The sequence below is a fragment of the Lepidochelys kempii genome, chromosome 7 (genome assembly GCF_965140265.1).
Source record: "Lepidochelys kempii isolate rLepKem1 chromosome 7, rLepKem1.hap2, whole genome shotgun sequence".
Classification (NCBI taxonomy): Eukaryota; Metazoa; Chordata; order Testudines; family Cheloniidae; genus Lepidochelys; species Lepidochelys kempii.
In genome coordinates, this window is record NC_133262.1 from 81,838,502 (window position 1) to 81,857,320 (window position 18,819).

The following is an 18,819-nucleotide window of genomic DNA, read 5'->3' on the forward strand; positions in this document are numbered from 1 at the left end:
CATGGAGCCCGCTCAGATCACCGCAGCAGTTATGAGCATTGTAAACACCTTGCACATTATCATGCAGTATATGCAGAACCAGAACCTGCAAAAGCGGGCGAGGAGGTGACGACAGTGCGGTGACGACAGTGATGAGGACATGGACACAGACGTCTCTCAAAGCATGGGCCTCAGCAATTTGGTCATCCTGGTGCCAATGGGGCAGGCTCCATATGCCATGGAATGCCGATTTTGGGCTCGGGGAAACAAGCACAGACTGGCGCATAGTGTTGCAGGTCTGGGATGGAACTTTGTGACTTGCTTTCCCCTGCGCAAGAATACCAAGATGAGAGCAGCCCTCACAGTTCACAAACGAGTAACAATAGCCCTCTGGAAGCTTGCAATGCCAAACAGCTACTAGTCAGTCAGGAATCAATTTGGAGTGGGCAAATCTACTGTGATCCAAGTAGCCAACACAAGCTCTGAGCTGCTACTATCAAGGGTAGTGACTTTGGGAAATGTGCAGGTCATAGTGGATGCCTTTGCTACAATGGGATTCTTTAACTGTAGTGGGGCTATAGACGGAACGCATATCCCTATCTTGGCACCGGAGCACCAAGGCAGCCAGTACATAAGCCGCAAGGGGTAATTTTCAGTGGCGCTGCAAGCACTGGTAGGTCACAAGGAACTTTTCACCAACATCAATGTGGAATGGCCGGGAAAGGTACATGATGCTCACATCTTAAGGAACTCTGGCCTGTATGAACAGCTGCAGCAAGGGACTTACTTTCCAGACCAGAAAATAACCGTTGGGGATGTTGAAATGCCTACAGTTATCTGTGGGGACCCAGTCTACCCCTTAATGCCATGGCTCACGAAGCCATTCACAGGCAGCCTGGACTGTAGTCAGGAGCTGTTCAACTATAGGGTGAGCAAGTGCAGAATGGTGGCAGAATGTACATTTGGACATTTAAAAGCATGCTGGCGCAGTTCACTGACTTGGTTAGACCTCAGTGAAACCAATATTCCCATTGTTATTACTGCTTGCTGTGTGCTCCACAATATCTGTGAGAGTAAGGGGGAGACATTTATGGCAGGGTGGGAAGTTGAGGCAAATCGCCTGGCTGCTGATTACGTGCATCCAGACACCAGGGCGGTTAGAAGAGCACAGCAGGGCGCGCTGCGCATCAGAGAAGCTTTGAAAACCAGTCTCATGGCTAACCAGGCTACGGTGTGACAGTTCTGTTTGTTTCTCCTTGATGAAAACCTGTCCCCTTGGTTCACTCTACTTCCCTGTAAGCCAACCAACCTTCCCTCCCACCTTCGATCACCACTTGCAGAGGCAATAAAGTCATTGTTTCAAATTCATGCATTCTTTATTAATTCGTCACACTAATAGAGGGATAACTGCCAAGGTAGCCCGGGAGGGGTGAGGGAGGAGGAAAGCACTGAGTGGGGTGGGGGAGGAGGAGAGGAGGGAAGGACAAGGCCACACTGCACTTCAAAACTTATTGAATGCCAGCCTTCTGTTGCTTGGGCAGTCCTCTGGGTGGAGTGGTTGGGTGCCCGGAGCCCCAGAGTTCTTGGGCGTCTGGGTGAGGAGGCTATGGAACTTGAGGAGGAGGGCAGCTGGTTACACAGGGGCTGCAGTGGCGGTCTCTGCCTTTCCTGCACCTCAAGCATACACCGGAGCATATCAGTTTGATCCTCCAGTAGCCTCAGCATTGCATCCTGCCTCCTTTCATCATGCTGCCGCCACCTTTCCTCTTGATCCCGGCACCTCTCCTGTTGCTCCTGCCACCTGTCCTCACGTTCATTTTTTGCTTTCCTGGACTCTGCCATTGTCTGCCTCCACGCATTCTGTTGGCTCTTTCAGGTTGGGTGGACTGCATGAGCTCAAAGAACATTTCATCGCGAGTGCGTTTTTTTCACCCTCTTATCTCCGCTAGCCTCTGGGAAGGAGATGCTAGTCACAGCATTGAAACATTTGCAGCTGCAGGAGGAAAAAAGGGAGATTAAAATTGAAAAAGACACATTGGCCATTTAAAAGGAGGAGCTGATGTTTTCAGGTTAACGTGCAGCACAAACCCAACTAACCCTCCCACCCATCCAATTCTCTGGGACGATCGCTTCACCCCTCCCCGCACTGCGTGGCTAACAGCAGGGATGATTTCTTTTCAGCCACAGGCAAACAGTCCAGCAGGAACAGCCACCTCTGAATGTCCCCTTAATTAAATTCCCCTATTTCAACCAGGTGACCATGAATGATATCACTCTCCTGAGGATAACACAGAGAGATAAAGAACGGATGTTGCTTGAATGCCAGCAAACACCGGGACCACACACTGCCATGCTTTCTTATGCAATGATTCCAGACTATGTGCTACTGGTCTGCCATGGTAATGTGTCCTATCACGGAGGACACAATAAGGCTGCCCACCCCAGAAACCTTTTGCAAAGGCTTTGGGAGTACCTCCAGGACAGCTTCATTGAGATGTCCCTGGAGGATTTCCACTCCATCCCCAGACACGTTAACAGACTTTTCCAGTAGCTGTACTGGCCACGAATGCATCCCAAGTCTTCAGGGCAAATTAATCATTAAACACGCTTGCTTTTAAACCGTGTATTATATCTACAAAGGTACACTCACCAGAGGTGCCTTCTCTGCCTTCAAGGTCCGGGAGCCCAGGTTGGGAGGGTGCTGTCTCCAGGATGATAAACAGTTCCTGGCTGTCGAGGAGAACGGTTTCTCCGCTTGCCTAGTGTGCGCTATTTTCAGCCTCCCGCTCCTCATCATCTTCCTCGTCCCCAAAATCCTCATCCCTGTTACGTGAGACACCCTTGCAGGAGTCCACATACAGGTGTGGGGTAGTTGTAGGGGCACCCCCCTAGAATTGCATGCAGCTCATCATAGAAGCGGCATGTCTGGGGCTCTGACCCACAGCAGGCGTTTGCCTCTTGGGTTTTTTGGTAGGCTTGCCTGAGCTCCTTAAGTGTCACGCGGCACTGCTGCAGGTCCCTGTGATAGCCTCTCTCCTTCATGCCCTTGGAGATTTTTTCAAATGTTTTGGCATTTCATCTTTTGGAACGGAGTTCTGATAGCACGGATTTGTCTCCCCTGCGATCAGATCCAGTACCTCCCATTCGGTCCATGCTGGAGCTCTTTTGCGATTCTGGGACTCCATGGTCACCTGTGCTGATCAGCTGGCCATGCTGGCCAAACAAGAAATGAAATTCAAAAGTTCACGGGGCTTTTCCTGTCTACCTGGCCAGTGCATCTGAGTTGAGAGTGCTGTCCAGAGCGGTCATAATGGAGCACTGTGGGATAGTTCCCAGAGGCTAATACGGTCGAATTGCGTCCACACTAAGCCAAATTCAACCCAGCGATGTCTATTTCAGCGCTAATCCCCTCGTCGGGGAGGATTACAGAAATACATTTTAAGAGCCCATTAAGTTGACAAAAATGGCTTCATTGTGTGGATGGGTGCAGGGTTAAATTGATCTAACGGTGCTAAATTCAACCTAAACTCGTAGTGTAGATCAGGACTCAGTTCTCCTCATGCTCTTTTAATTGCTCCTTCAATGTTTCTTTTGACATGTCCCCCCTCTTCCTGTCTACTCACACTTTTTATGGACTCTGTCCTTTGTTGCACCCCACCCCACACACACACTTCTCTCTCACATAGTTTCAGTCTTTACCCTCTTGACTGACATATCTATCTTTTCATTCTGGATTTGTCTCCCATGATCCAGACTCTTGTCTAAGACTGCCTCCCAGATGTCTTGCTGTCAGCTTAAACTTCACTTGGTCAAAACTGAATTCTCTATCTTCCACCATCTCGACACACTTCTATTTTTCATCACTGCTGATATCACTATCATCCTCCCTACTCCTCTTCTTTTCCCCATATCCAGGTTGTGCCCAAATCCAGGTTTTGTCCATACAGCTAAAACTCTTGTTCATGCCCTCATTTTTCATAATTTCACTACTCCAACTACTTGCTTAATGTGGTCTGACATCCATACCACCCTATTCCAATCTATACCAAAAACAAATGCTGAGATCATCTTCCCTTGCCTATTATTCTGACCATATTAAGTCCTCTTCCCACTAGCTATCTTTTCCAACACATCAGTAGAGACCTGCGCAGATACAAAACTTGTATCTGCATCCAATCCGTGATCTGCAAAAATGGTCTGCAGATATAAAGCAGATATCCACAGATTTGCAGGGCTCTACACACCAAGTTCAAGCTTCTTGTATTAATTTTCCGAGGCCCTTCGTAACTGTCACACTCTGCTTATCCTATCTTGTCTCTGACAGCATCACCTCCAGCCTTCTTCACCGTCAATGATGCCCTATTTGTCAGCTTCTCCTACATCAACCTTTACACACAGAATGCCCCTCAAACTCATTTGTACAGCCACTATCTTCTCCTTCAAATCACTCTTCAAGACTCATTTCTACCGTCTCCTATAAAAATTAGCAAACTAACCAAGACTGGGTAGAGAAGTATTTGGGGATACCCGATTTTATGTAATTTTTTAAAATGTAGAAAATATACATGCATTTCTTTATTGGCAGCTGTATGTTGCTTGTAATCTTAAATTATAATTTTTCAAGGCACAGACTATGTCTTCCAATAAGTGCCTAGCACACTGCAGGCAGTACAATAATACAAGTAAACAACAGCAACAACTGTAGACAACTTACCCCTATGATTCAATAGTGAACTGATATTTAGTAAGAGGCAGTTCTACTTAACTATGGCATTTTGGAATTCAGGAATTATCACTAAAAGTGTTTAAGTTCAAATAATTTTGTAAAGAAAATTCATTGTCATGGATGAACAGATTGGAACATATTTATAAGCAACTATGCATCTGCCTCTATAAAAGCATTGGCCATTTTCTTGAAAAGTTCCTTTCAAAAGAAGTTTATAATTCACTTACTTGTGAATCCAAGTCTTCTCCCTTTACACACAGGTTAGCATCTATCACATTTAACCCAACCAAGAGCCCAACAATAACTGCTCCTTCTTCTTCCATCATCAGTGCATGATATTCATAAAATTCACTGTAGAGTAATAAAACATCTTGTATCAGAATAATTATTTATTTCCTACAACATTTTAACATATTGAGATTTAGTAAGTCACTGGTAAATGGGGTGTGTGTATCTGAGTTGTTCCTGTAACTTTAGTCTTACTCTGATGTTCTTAAAGATTAATCAGATCTGTACATACTGTGACTTCATCACTGATCTTTAAAGTGGTAATTATGAACCACTGAAAAGTGGTAATTATGGGAAATCGCGCCACATGTTTTGTAAAAATATTAAAGAAAATCTTGCCATATTTGTGAAATGTTCTGGAGATTCTTCTAATATAGCATATTTGATTTTTTTTAAGAGAATTGGGTTTGAAATCAAAGGAGTAAGAAATCAGGCAAGAGATTGGCTAGAGGAGGAAAAAGGCAGGAAGAATTTCCTAAAGCTGTAGTAGTCTTTAAAGAAATGTATGCTCTGCTAACAAAGTTACATGCCCAACAGACACAGTGTCAAAAATCTTACCTCCTCTTCCCACCTCTCTGAATTTATTTTTGTTAAAAACAAAGTTTTGTGATGTCTGAAACAGAAACACTGTTAACCCTTTAGTTTTAAATATTTTTGGATGTTTACTACATTTTCAAATATATTAATTTCAATTACAACACAATTTCCATCCCACCACCAACCTCAGCCTGGTCCAGTCCACACAAGAGATCCACTTCCTGGACACTACAGTGCTAATAAACAATGGTCACATAAACACCACCCTATACCGGAAACCGACTGACCGCTATTCCTACCTGCATGCCTCCAGCTTTCACCCTGACCACACCACACGATCCATCGTCTACAGCCAAGCTCTGCGATACAACCGCATTTGCTCCAACCCCTCAGACAGAGACAAACACCTACAAGATCTCTGTCAAGCTTTCTTACAACTACAATACCCACCTGCAGAAGTAAAGAAACAGATTGATAGAGCCAGAAGAGTTCCCAGAAGTTACCTACTACAGGACAGGCCTAACAAAGAAAATAACAGAACGCCACTAGCCGTCACCTTCAGCCCCCAACTAGAACCCCTCCAACGCATTATTAAGGATCTACAACCTATCCTAAAGGATGACCCAACACTCTCACAAATCTTGGGAGACAGGCCAGTCCTTGCCTACAGACAGCCCCGCAACCTGAAGCAAATACTCACCAACAACCACATACCACACAACAGAACCACTAACCCAGGAACCTATCCTTGCAACAAAGCCCGTTGCCAATTGTGCCCACATATCTATTCAGGGGACACCATCACAGGGCCTAATCACATCAGCCACACTATCAGAGGCTCGTTCACCTGCACATCCACCAATGTGATATATGCCATCATGTGCCAGCAATGCCCCTCTGCCATGTACATTGGTCAAACTGGACAGTCTCTACGTAAAAAAATAAATGGACACAAATCAGATGTCAAGAATTATAACATTCATAAACCAGTCGGAGAACACTTCAATCTCTCTGGTCACGCAATCACAGACATGAAGGTCGCTATCTTAAAACAAAAAAACTTCAAATCCAGACTCCAGCGAGAAACTGCTGAATTGGAATTCATTTGCAAATTGGATACTATTAATTTAGGCTTAAATAGAGACTGGGAGTGGCTAAGTCATTATGCAAGGTAGCCTGTTTCCTCTTGTTTCCCCCCGCCCCCCCCCAGATGTTCTGGTTTAACTTGGATTTAAACTTGAAGAGTGGTCAGTTTGGATGAGCTATTACCAGCAGGAGAGTGAGTTTGTGTGTGTATGGGGGTGGGGGGGATGTGAGAAAACCTGGATTTGTGCAGGAAATAGCCCAACTTGATTGTCATGCATATTGTGTAAAGAGTTGTCACTTTGGATGGGCTATCACCAGCAGGAGAGTGAATTTGTGGGGGGCGGGGGGGTGGAGGGTGAGAAAACCTGGATTTGTGCTGGAAATGGCCCACCTGATGATCACTTTAGATAAGCTATTACCAGCAGGACAGTGGGGTGGGAGGAGGTATTGTTTCATATTCTCTGTGTATATATAAAGTCTGCTGCAGTTTCCACGATATGCATCTGATGAAGTGAGCTGTAGCTCACGAAAGCTTATGCTCTAATAAATTGGTTAGTCTCTAAGGTGCCACAAGTACTCCTTTTCTTTTTGCGAATACAGACTAACACGGCTGTTACTCTGAAACAGAATACAAAGTGTACAGTGCTTACTTTATATTTATTTTTATTATAAATATTTGAACTGTAAAAAAAACATTGTATTTTTCAGTTCACCTCATACTGAAAATTGTATTGTACTGTAGTGCAATCTCTATCATGAAAACTGAACTTACAAACGTAGAATTATGTACAAAAAACCCTACATTCAAACATAAAACAATGTAAAACTTTAGAGCCTACAAGTCCACTCAGTCCTACTTCTTGGTCAGCCAGTCACTCAGACAAACAAGGTTGGTTACAATTTGCAGGAGATAATGCTGCCTGCTTCTTATTTACAATGTCACCTGAAAGTGAGAACAGGCGTTCGCATGACACTGTTGTAGCTGGCATTGCAAGATATTTACGTGCCAGATGCGCTGAAGATTCATATGTCCCTTTATGCTTCAACCACCATTCCAGAGGACATGCTGACGATGGGTTCTGCTTGATAAGGAGTGCGGACTGGTGCATGTTCATTCTCATCATCTGAGTCAGATGCCACCCGCAGAAAGTTGATTTTCTTTTCTGGTGGTTTGGGTTCTGTAGATTCTGCATCAGAGTGTTGTTTTTTTAAGACTTCTGAAAGTATGCTCCACACCTCGTGCCTCTCAGATTTTGGAAGGCACTTCAGATTCTTAAACCTTGGGTCGAATGCTGTAGCTATTTTTAGAAACCTCACATTGGTAACTTTTTTGCGTTTTGTTAAATCATCTGTGCAAGTGTTCTTAAAACAAACACGTGCTGGGTCATGAGACCGCTATAACATGAAATATATGGCAGAATGCGGGTAAAACAGAGTAGGAGACATACAATTCTCCCCCCAAGGAAAACAGTCACAAATTTAATTGGCGCATTTTTTTTTTAACAAGCATCATCAGCATGCAAGCATGTCCTCTGGAATGGTGGCCAAAGCATGGAAGGGACATACGAATGTTTAGCATATCTGGCATGTAAATACCTTGCCACGCTGGCTACAAAAGTGCCATGCAAACGCCTGTTCTCACTTTCAGGTGACATTGTAAATAAGAAGCAGGCAGCAGTATTTCCCGTCAATGTAAACAAACTTGTTTGTCTTAGCAATTGGCAGAATAAGAAGTAAGACTGAGTGGACTTGTAGGCTCTAAAGTTTTACACTGTTTTGTTTTTGAGTGGAGTTATGTAAACAAAAAAAATATGCATTTGTAAGTTACACTTTCACAATAAAGAGATTGCACTACAGTATTTTTATGAGATGAACTGAAAAACACTATTTCTTTTATCATTTTTATCGCGCATATATTTGTAATCAAAAATAATAATATAAAGTGAGCACTGTGCACTTTGTATTCTGTGTTGTAATTTAAATCAATATTGAAAATGTAGAAAAAAAATCCCAAAATATTTAATAAATGTCAATTGGTATTCTATTGTTATAAGTGCGATTAATTGCAATTAATTTTTTTGAGCTAATCATATGAGTTAACTGGAATTAATTGACAGCCCTAAGGATAACTAATTTTTTCCCATGGGGGCGAAGGGGGGAGAAGAGACCCTTATAGGCTGAATCGTGCCTGGAGCTTATAATGGAAATTCATATATATTTCAACTGCAGTTTCACAAACAAGAAGTTATAATGTAATTAAATTTTATGATATGGTAAAGTGCCAAATATAACACTAGACTTGATTTCCTAAACAAATTTTGTTAAAAACTTAAAAAGATAAAATTTCAACAAAATCACTAACCTAAGGAGATCTCTTTGAATGATTAAACAGCGTAGATAATCAGCCATTTTTTTTTGCATTAATGCCAATCGTAACCAAGCCCGGGCACGGCCCAGTGGTGTTCTGAAAAGAAGAAAAATTAGTGAGGATAGAGCTGCACATCAATTAGTCTTATTGCCTTCATGAATCAGTTTGTTAATACACAAATTCAGATTTTAAAGGTATTTTAAGTTATTATTTGAATAACACTCAATCGGTCAATTAAAAGACACAATTATCTATTTTTCTAAAGCAAAAAAACAAAAACAAACACACACACACACACACTCTCTCTCATTGGCTAGTATAACATGCTGATTTGCAACCAATTATAAGCTTTATATTACTTTTGGTACTTTTAAGCTAAGAAGGAGACTATACTATATTTACATATATATATTACCATACATTTACTCATTCTTAATATTTACATTCTTATGTTAGAAAATGCTGAAGTACATTTCTTATTTACGAGATGATAATCTTTTACCCAGGATTTGTGTCAAGTTGCATTTGGATGAAAACTGGAATTCACTTAAAAATGTACAAAACAAGCATTTTACATTTTTATTAGTTAAATAAATCTACCTTCAATGTTCCAGAATACACAAGAAAAAAAAAGTCTACCTAAACATGTTTCATTTAAAACTAATGGATTTATTAAATAAAGGGATCAATAACTTAAGCCATGTCATTACAGATTTTTCATAGGATTAGTGGTATTAGTGGCATGGGTGGGAAGGTATATGTGAGGTGATCCATCCAGGGTAGCAGCAGGGTGTTGCCCTTCAAGCTGTGGCCCAGAGCTGCCCTAGAGCAGTACAGAGATAGTTTCTTGTTCTCCTGAGAGCCAAAGAGATCCCAAGACAGTGTTCCTCATTGGGTGAACATCTCATTCAGAACAGAATCATGGAACTCCCATTCATGATTTGTGGGAAAATGTCTGATGAGACTGGCTGCTGGGGAGTTCTGTGCACCTGGTGGGTATACTGTGAACAGGGTTATATGGTTTCTGATACACCAATTCCAAAAACAACTGCATGAGTGGACCAATGGACACTGCCAACTAAAAAAAAAAAAAAAAAAACCTACAGATTCTGGCACATATACCCACGTGCAGAATACACAAAAGAACTATCACTTGAAGAAGCAGCATATCTTGCCTCAAGAAAAGCCTGCTTTTCACCTTTTCTGATGACCAGTCCCTAGACACAAACTTTAAGAATGTAATTTACAGCGTATATACATAGAATCATAGACCATCAGGGTTGGAAGGGACCTCAGGAGGTCATCTAGTCCAACCCCCTGCTCAAAGCAGGACCAATCCCCAATTTTTGCCCTAGATCCCTAAATGGCCCCCTCAAGGATTGAACTCACAACCCTGGGTTTAGCAGGCCAATGCTCAAACCACTGAGCTATCCCTCCCCCCCATAAGTCCTTCCACACTATCTATGCATACATGTCACAATATTGACAACAAATGTGACACTGGCTTTCATTTGAGTCCTCACATGACACACTTTGGTGAACTGGAACATATAGGTCAGATCCACAAGATGACCTCTCTACATCCCCTTGCCAGCTGGCATTAAGAGGTTCTTGGGTCACTCCACGTCCTTTAAGTTTTCACAATTACTAGATCTCATCTTCTCCCAACTTGTTTATCTCCCCATGGATTGGAAGACAAAAAACAAGCTTTCCTGCTTTTTCAACTCCCAGTCCGTTTCTCAATTTTGAATGAGCTTGTCCAAATGAAAAAAAAAAAAAAAAAGTCTGCACCTGCTAACTAAAACCGCAAGTAATTAAGGCAAAAGCTTTTCTACATAACAAGCTGAAAGTACTTACATTTAGAAATATGTAAATACCAGCATTCACTCCATTGTAAAGACTGAAAATAATACAGATACTTAATGAAGTACACAACTTTGTGATATATTCAAAAAGCTTAAGTTAACCTCAAAAGTTAAATATGTTTTCCTCCTGATTCTGTATATACTTAAAAATGTACCAATCCTTTTTAACTCATTACAACCTGAGGAGGGCTCATTGACATAGCTTTTTATAATTTACCTTAGTAGACTACAATAATTTTAGGCCTTAACATAGGTTGTCATAATAAATTTAATTTTCAACATTTTTTCCAAAATAAAAATGTATTTAATTTAAATAAAAAATCCAATTTAAAACAAAAAAAATATATTATTGATTTTATCCATCTTGTAACTAGAAATCATAGAATCATAGAATATCAGGATTGGAAGGGACTTCAGGAGGTCATCTAGTCCAACCCCCTGCTCAAAGCAGGACCAATCCCCATTTTTTGCCCCAGATCCCTAAATGGCCCCCTCAAGGATTGAACTCACAACCCTGGGTTTAGCAGGCCAATGCTCAAACCACTGAGCTATCCCTCGCCCTATAACGTTTTCATGAATTTATTTTTGAAAATATTTGAAGTAAAACAGTTTTTGTTTGGATGCCAACACTTTCCAGCAGTGTTTGCAACCCAAACAGTGCAGTACTATGCTACCGCATGAGAATCAGAGAGTGAAAACAACCACTCTATTTTAATTGTCCAAGCAAAGCACTGTGTAGAAAGTAAAAACAACATAAAGGGTAAAATATAATTTTTTTTTTATTGGTTAAGGTATTAATACCAACACAGGGAAGAAAAATAAATGATTCTTAATCTGACAGTGTCCTTTTAAAAATGTTTACAATAAAAGTTCAAAAAAATTATTTTTGTTAGAAAAAGTTTGGAGAATATCTTGTAAACAGGCCCATCAAGAGAAATTTGGAGCCCAGGTACATCAAGTTTGCTGGGGACCCACCCCCTTCCATTTCACCCAGTTACAGAAGTTTGGGGGGCCCCAAAGTTTAGGGCCTCAGTACAGTTGTCAACCTTTGTTCCCGATATTTTCAGCCCTGCTTTCAAATACTCACAAAGTCAGGAGGGTTTAAGAGAGAAGCATATGGACGTCCACTACCAAACTGTGCAGGAATCCTATAAAGTTTGCACAGCTCTATCTTTAGACCTTATCTTTTTTCAAGATAATTTTACTAACATAAAGGTGTGTCCCAAACACTGAACAAAACACAAAGAGGATGAATATATAACTGACTGGGAAACTCTGTTAGAAGCTATATATTTCCTAGCATATTAAGCAAACTAAATTTTATCACTGAGAATCACTGCAATGGTCTAATGACTCTGCTGTTTGCCACAATATGAGGATTAGAGTTACATCCTCCAGCTGATGCCATGGGAACATCATGTACTTGAAATAAGGCTAGCGGTAAACAAGTAAACTTGACGATTCCAAAAGACACCAGCACACCAAAAAGAATAAAACATTTACAAGACTGCCTCAATCACCTTATTTTTTCCCCAAAAATTAGATACCAGCAACACTGGCTGATAACAAAGACATTATATTTGATGCTGAAAATAGAGAAGATTTCATTTAATGTCTGATCAAGCTAAGAATGGGAAGGCAGGCGGATTACTCTTCGCTAGTTAACCAGTAAGGCAGTCTTGGTTATATTATTTTTATGCAACATTTGGAAAATTAGTACAACTGAGACATAAGGGTATCACCTTTGTGGGGAGCATGGGCTGTTATAGCAGAGATAAAGAAGGGACAAGACAGAACTGGGGAGGGGAGCAAATCAAATCAGTATCTTAGATGTCTGTATACTAATGTGAGAAGTATGGGAAATAAGCAGGGGAAAACTTTAAATGCTAATAAATAAACACAACTATGACATAGTTGGCATCACAGAGACATGGTAGGATAATATGCATGACTGGAATATTGGTATAGAAGGGTATTGCTCAGGAAGGACAGGCAGGAAAAAGGGGAGGAGGTGTTAACTTATATATTAAAAATGTATACACTTGGACTGAAGTTGAGATGGAAATAGGAGACAGACCTGTTGAAAGTCTCTGGTAAGGATAAAAGGGGTAAAAAACAAGGGTGGTGTCCTGGTAGGGGTCTACTGCAGACCACCTAACCAGGAAGAAGAGGTGGATGAGGCTTTTTTTAAAAACAACTTTAACAAAACTTTAACAAAATCATCCAAAGCACAGGACTTGGTGGTGATGACTTCAACTACTCAGATGTCTCTGGGGAAAACAACACAGCAGCGCACAGATCATCCAATAAGTTCTTGGAATGTATTAGAGACAATTTTTTATTTCAGAAGGTAGAGAAAGCTACTAGGGGAGAGACTGTTCTACATTTGATTTTGACAAATAGGTAGGAACTGGTTGGGAATTTGAAAGCGAAAGGCAGCTTGGGTGAAAGTGATCATGAAATGATAGAGTTCATGATTCTAAGGAATGGTGGAAGGGAGAACATCAAAATAAAGACAGTGGCAGGTAAGATCCCATGGGAAGCAAGTCTAAGGGAAAAAAAAATTGGCAGTTTTTCAAAGAGACATTATTAAGGGCACAAGAGCAAACTATCCCACTGTGTACAAAAGATAAGAAGTATGGCAAGAGAACACCCTGCTTTAACCAGGAGATCTTCAATTTCCAAAAAAAAAAAAAGAGTCCTACAAAAAGTGGAAACTAGGTCAAATTACAAAAAGAATGAATATAAACAAATAACACAAGTATGTAGGGACAAAATTAGAAAGGCCAAGGCACAAAACGAGATCAAACTAACTAGAGACATTAGGGTAACAAGAACACATTCTACAAATACATTAGAAGCAAGAGGAAGACCAAGGACAATTTTACTTTTCTATCCAGAAAGATAATGGAGCAAATAATTAAGCAATCAATTTGCAAACATCTAGAACATATGTTCTAGAACATATGTTCAATTTTCACGTTTAACATAGTGAATGCCAGTGAAAATGAGATAGGATCAGAAGAGGCTAAAATAGGGAAAGAACAAGTTAAAAATTACTTAGACAAATTGGATGTCTTCAAGTCACCATGGCCTGATGAAATACATCCTAGACTACTCAAGGAGCTGACTGAGGAGATATCTGAGCAATCAGCGATTATCTTTGAAAAGTCATGGAAGACAGGAGAGACTCCAAAAGATTAGAAAAGGGCAAATATAGTGCCAATCTATAAAAAGGAAAATAAGGACAACCCAGGGAATTACAGACCAGTCAATTTTACTTTTCTATCCAGAAAGATAATGGAGCAAATAATTAAGCAATCAATTTGTAAACATCTAGAAGATAATAAGGTGATAAGTAACAGTCAGCATGGATTTGTCAAGAACAAATCGTGTCAAACCAACCTCATAGCTTTCTTTGACAGGGTAACAAGCTTTGTGGATGGGGGAGAAGTTTTAGATGTGGTTCTGTTCAATATCTTCATCAACGATTTAGATAATAGCATAGAGAGTACACAGATAAAGTTTGTGGCCGATACCAAGCTGGGATGGGTTGCAAGTGCTTTGGAGGATAGGATTAAAATTCAAAATTATCTGGACAAACTGGAGAAATGGTCTGAAATAAACAGGATGAAACTCAAGAAGGACAAATGCAAAGTACTCAATTTAGGAAGGAACAATCAGTTGCACACATACAAAATGGGAAATGACTGCCTAGGAAGGAATACAGCAGAAAGGGATCTGGCCGTCATAGTGGACCAGAAGCGAAATATGAGTCAACAGTATAAAGCTGTTACAAAAAAAGCAAACATCATTCTGGGATGTATTAGCTGGAGTATTGTAAGCAAGACACAGGAAATAATTCTTCCGCTCTACTCTGCACTGATTAGGCCTCAACTGGAATATTGTGTCCAGTTCTGGTCGCCAGATTTGAGGAAGAATGTGGACAAATTGGAGTGTCCAGAGAAGAGCAACAAAAATTATTAAAGGTCTAGAAAACATGACCTATGAGGAAAGATTGAAAAAAAACTGGGTTTGTTTAGTCTGGAAAAGAGAAGACTGAGAGGGGACATGATAACAGTTTTCAAGTACATAAAAGGTTGTTTCAAGGAAGAGGGAGAAAAATTGTTTTTCTTAACCTCTGAGGATAGGACAAGAAACAATGGGCTTAAATTGCAGCAAGAAAGAGTTAGGTTTTTCCTAATGTCCAACCTAAACGTCAAGGTGGTTAAGCACTGGAATAAATTGCCAGGGGAGGTTGTGGAATCTCCATTACTGGAGATTTTTAAGAGCAGGTTAGACAAACACCTGTCTGGAATGATAATACTTAGTCCTACCATGAGTGCAGGAGACTGGACTAGATGACCTCTCAAGGTCCCTTCCAGTGCTTTTCTTCTATGATTCTACCAATACAATAAAAGGCATTTCATTTTTAAAGTATTTAGCTTCTTCAATGTGAGAAAGGTTCTTCTTCTAAATTCTCTCAACACAGTATGTTAAAATCCAAGTACTACTTTTGCCACAATATGTTTTGCTCTTTAAGGGTCTGAGCTCTTCCACTGACTCTAATGGGCACTGGATCAGGCCCCAAACCTTTACTGCAGCAAATGTTATGTTTTTACCAACACTACTCACTTGAGGCCAGGTAAATCTCTGACGCTAGCTGCTATCTCCTCAGCTTCTGGGTACAACTTCTCCACAAGTTCCAGCGGGCCCCAGATTGTTTTATTGTAACTTAGAAAAGATTTTCTTACTAAGAAAAGGAAAACATGATTTCGTTGACAAATTAAGTTACTTAGCTTACTCTCTCACATACAGTTTACAACAGCATACCTGGGTTAGAAATTGTATACATACATTCTTTTAAAATACTGTACTGTGAATATAGGTATTTATATGACAAACTTTAATTAACCTTTAAAAATAAGTCACAGTGGTTTGGGAATTTCTGAAAAGAATCTTATAAAGTAGCAATTCTGTTTTCATGTTTCAAACAGATCTGCTGAAGCATAACCATGCCAATGTAAGAGTAACAGTGACATGAAATCAAGATATAAGTAACATGCATTTAATCCTGGTAACTGATAAAACATATATAGTCACTTAGGGGTAACTTAGAAAGAAGAAAAAAGTGTAAGTGTATAAAAAAATGTTTGTTATGGTTATCAGTACTTCATAAGAATGGCCATACGGGGTCAACCAAAGGTCCATCTAGCCCAGTATCCTATCTTTTGACAGTGGACAAAGTCAGGTGCTCCAGAGGGAATGAACAGAAGAGGTAATCATCAAGTGATCCATTCCCTGTCGCTCATTCCCAGCTTCTGGCAAACAGAGGCTAGGGACACCATCCCTGCCCATCCTGGCTAATAGCCACTGATGGAACTATCCTCCATGAATTTATCTAGTTCTTTTTTGAACCCTATTATAGTCTTGGCCTTCACAACATCCTCTGGCAAGGAGTTCCACAGGTTGACTGTGCGCTGTATGAGGAAACACTTCCTTTTGTTTGTTTTAAACCTGCTGTCTATTAATTTCATTTGGTGACCCCTAGTTCTTGTGTAACGAGAAGGAGTAAAAACATTTCCTTATTCGCTTTCTCAACACCAGTCATTATTTTATAGACTTCTATCATATCTCCCATGAGTCATCTCTCTTCCAAGCTGAAAAGTCCCAGTCTTATTAATCTCTCCTCATATGGCAGCCGTTCTATACCCCTAATCATTTTTGTTGCCCTTTTCTGAACCTTTTCCAATTCCAATATATCTTTTTTTGAGATGGGGCAACCACAACTCCATGCAGTATTCAAGATGTGGACATAACATGGATTTCTATAGAGGCAATATGATATTTTCTGTCTTATTGTCTATCCCTTTCTTAATGATTCCCAACATTCTGTTTGCTTTTTTGACTGCTGCTGCACATTGAGTGGATGTTTTCAGAGAACTATCCAAGACTCCAAGATCTCTTTTCTGAGTGGTAACAGCTTCAGACTTCTTATAGAGTGCTGTACAAATTCAAACTGCTGTACAAAGAGGATAATGCATCACATTCGAGAAACAAAATTTCAAAATGGTTTGGGACAGGAAATAGATGAATAAAGTGATTACTGCACCTTTAAGACCATGTTTAAGGCAGTGCTCCATAACGACAAAGAACTGTTGCAAAGGTGGATAGTCAGAATCCAGAGTACGGCCAAAGCTCAAAGCTGATTCAATCAATCCTTTGATACTCAATTTAGCCATGTTCAGCAAATTTGCTCTTTCTACAGCTGTTGGGTCTTTTACAGCTAAAACAATCAAAAAATAAGCATATTTCAATTAGGAAAGCAAAAAAAATTCACTAAATGCTTTCCTGTTCAAAGCACTTTGATCCCAATCTGTATTTAATGAAAGGAATAAAATCCATTAACTGCTGTAAAGTCACAGTGCTATAAAACAGCATTCACTCCAAAACAAACATAAGATGTGTAATATGTAAATACATATGAAGTAGGCTTTTATTGCCTTCCATTCTTCCATGCACTATATGGGATGTCATAATTTGAGGCACACTTATTGTCTCAATTCATTTCAGTACTGGTCAGGACCAGAAGGGCAACCTAGCTTGGCTTGTAAGACAAAGTGAAAGCAGCACTGACAATGAATATGGAAAAAGCAATGAAAAAAAAAATCAGCTGGTTAACAGGGCTCAGAGACTCTCTTCTATGATACCAAAGCTGCAGTCACATAAGTACAAGACGTGTCTCATTAATATAGTATATCCAGAAACATTATTTGAATCCAAGTTATATATCCAGCATAGAAACAGATGTCAGTTTTCTCCTTTACATAGAAACAGTTTGTATTGTGGCCCTGATTCCACAAAGACTTAGGCCTGCATTTAACTTTACACACTGTAAAGTCCCACTGACTACATTCTATGAGTAGAACATGGTTAAGCACATGCATAAGCATTTGTAAGATCCAGACATAGTTCCTCACCCACTAGCATAATACTGTAGTTTTGATTTACAGTTCTACACAGGGAAGTTTAAAGTGGACACACAAAACCAAGTTTCTTTTCTGTATTTTTTTTAAAACTCATTAAAACATTTCTACCTATAATACATAAAACTTTCCAAAACAATCTAAATTGGGGCCTCAAACTAGTTGGCCACTTTAAGAGGGTGCATTATATGTTTCTGATAAAATGGGAAATGACTAAAGGAATATGTTATGAGGGTTATATAATTATTATACGGTCATGATACTTAATCCAGTACTGTCAAATCTCATAATTTTATCAGGAGCCTCATTCTATTTGTTTCTCTTAAAATCACAATTGCTGGAATCAAAGAAATCACATGAGAATCTCAGTTTTCTTGCTTTCTTTTAAGTTTCCAGCCCTTACTGTTTTAAATAAAAGTTTGAAAACGGAGAGAGAGCTGGGGGGAATCCTCTCTCCCTGTTATAGCCCTGAGGCAGCCTGCACCCCAAACCCTCATCCCCAGCCCCACCCCAGAGCCCACACCTCCAGCCGGAGCCCTCACCCCCCAAACCTCTGCCCCAGCCCTGAGCTCCCTCCCACACTCCAAACCCCTCGGCCCCATCCCTGCCACATTAATTTTGTAATGTGCACCAATATGGAGGTGATGTATCACACAACACCTCCATATTGGTGCACATAACAAAATTCATTCTGCACATCCACGGAAAAAATTAGTGTGAACAGCATTCCAAAGTGCGCCCATTGTGAGTTCAGGCACTCCGTAACTGGACTAAGATGGGCCGTTCAGTTGAACCCTTTTATGATTTAAGTATTTTTTTTAATTGAACCGTTTCGCAATAAATCAGGAAGGCAACCTGCACATGCCCACATTTAACACAATCATTCCACTTCACTTGACAAGGAGTGGCACCATGCCCAAGATACGCAAAGGCACCCCAAACAATTCATGTTTATTTTTCTTTCCCAAAAAAGAACCAGTTCCC

The 18,819-nt window shown here is 40.3% G+C and overlaps 1 protein-coding gene across 7 annotated transcripts in view; it reads right to left on the bottom strand.

Moving 5' to 3' along the window:
- The window catches only part of RUFY2 (RUN and FYVE domain containing 2), a 64,232-nt gene that overhangs the window by 44,729 nt on the left and 684 nt on the right, over window positions 1-18,819 (bottom strand). For all 7 annotated transcript variants that reach the window (XR_012159993.1, XM_073353473.1, XM_073353472.1 and 4 more), the window contains exons 2-5: window positions 16,962-17,135; window positions 15,485-15,602; window positions 8,979-9,080; window positions 4,933-5,056 (exon numbers count right to left, since the gene is read on the bottom strand). Coding sequence is in view for 6 of the 7 variants with exons in the window: in XM_073353473.1 (XP_073209574.1) it covers window positions 4,933-5,056; window positions 8,979-9,080; window positions 15,485-15,602; window positions 16,962-17,135 (518 nt within the window). In the remaining variant the exon portion in view is untranslated. The remainder of the gene's footprint in view (window positions 1-4,932; window positions 5,057-8,978; window positions 9,081-15,484; window positions 15,603-16,961; window positions 17,136-18,819) is intronic.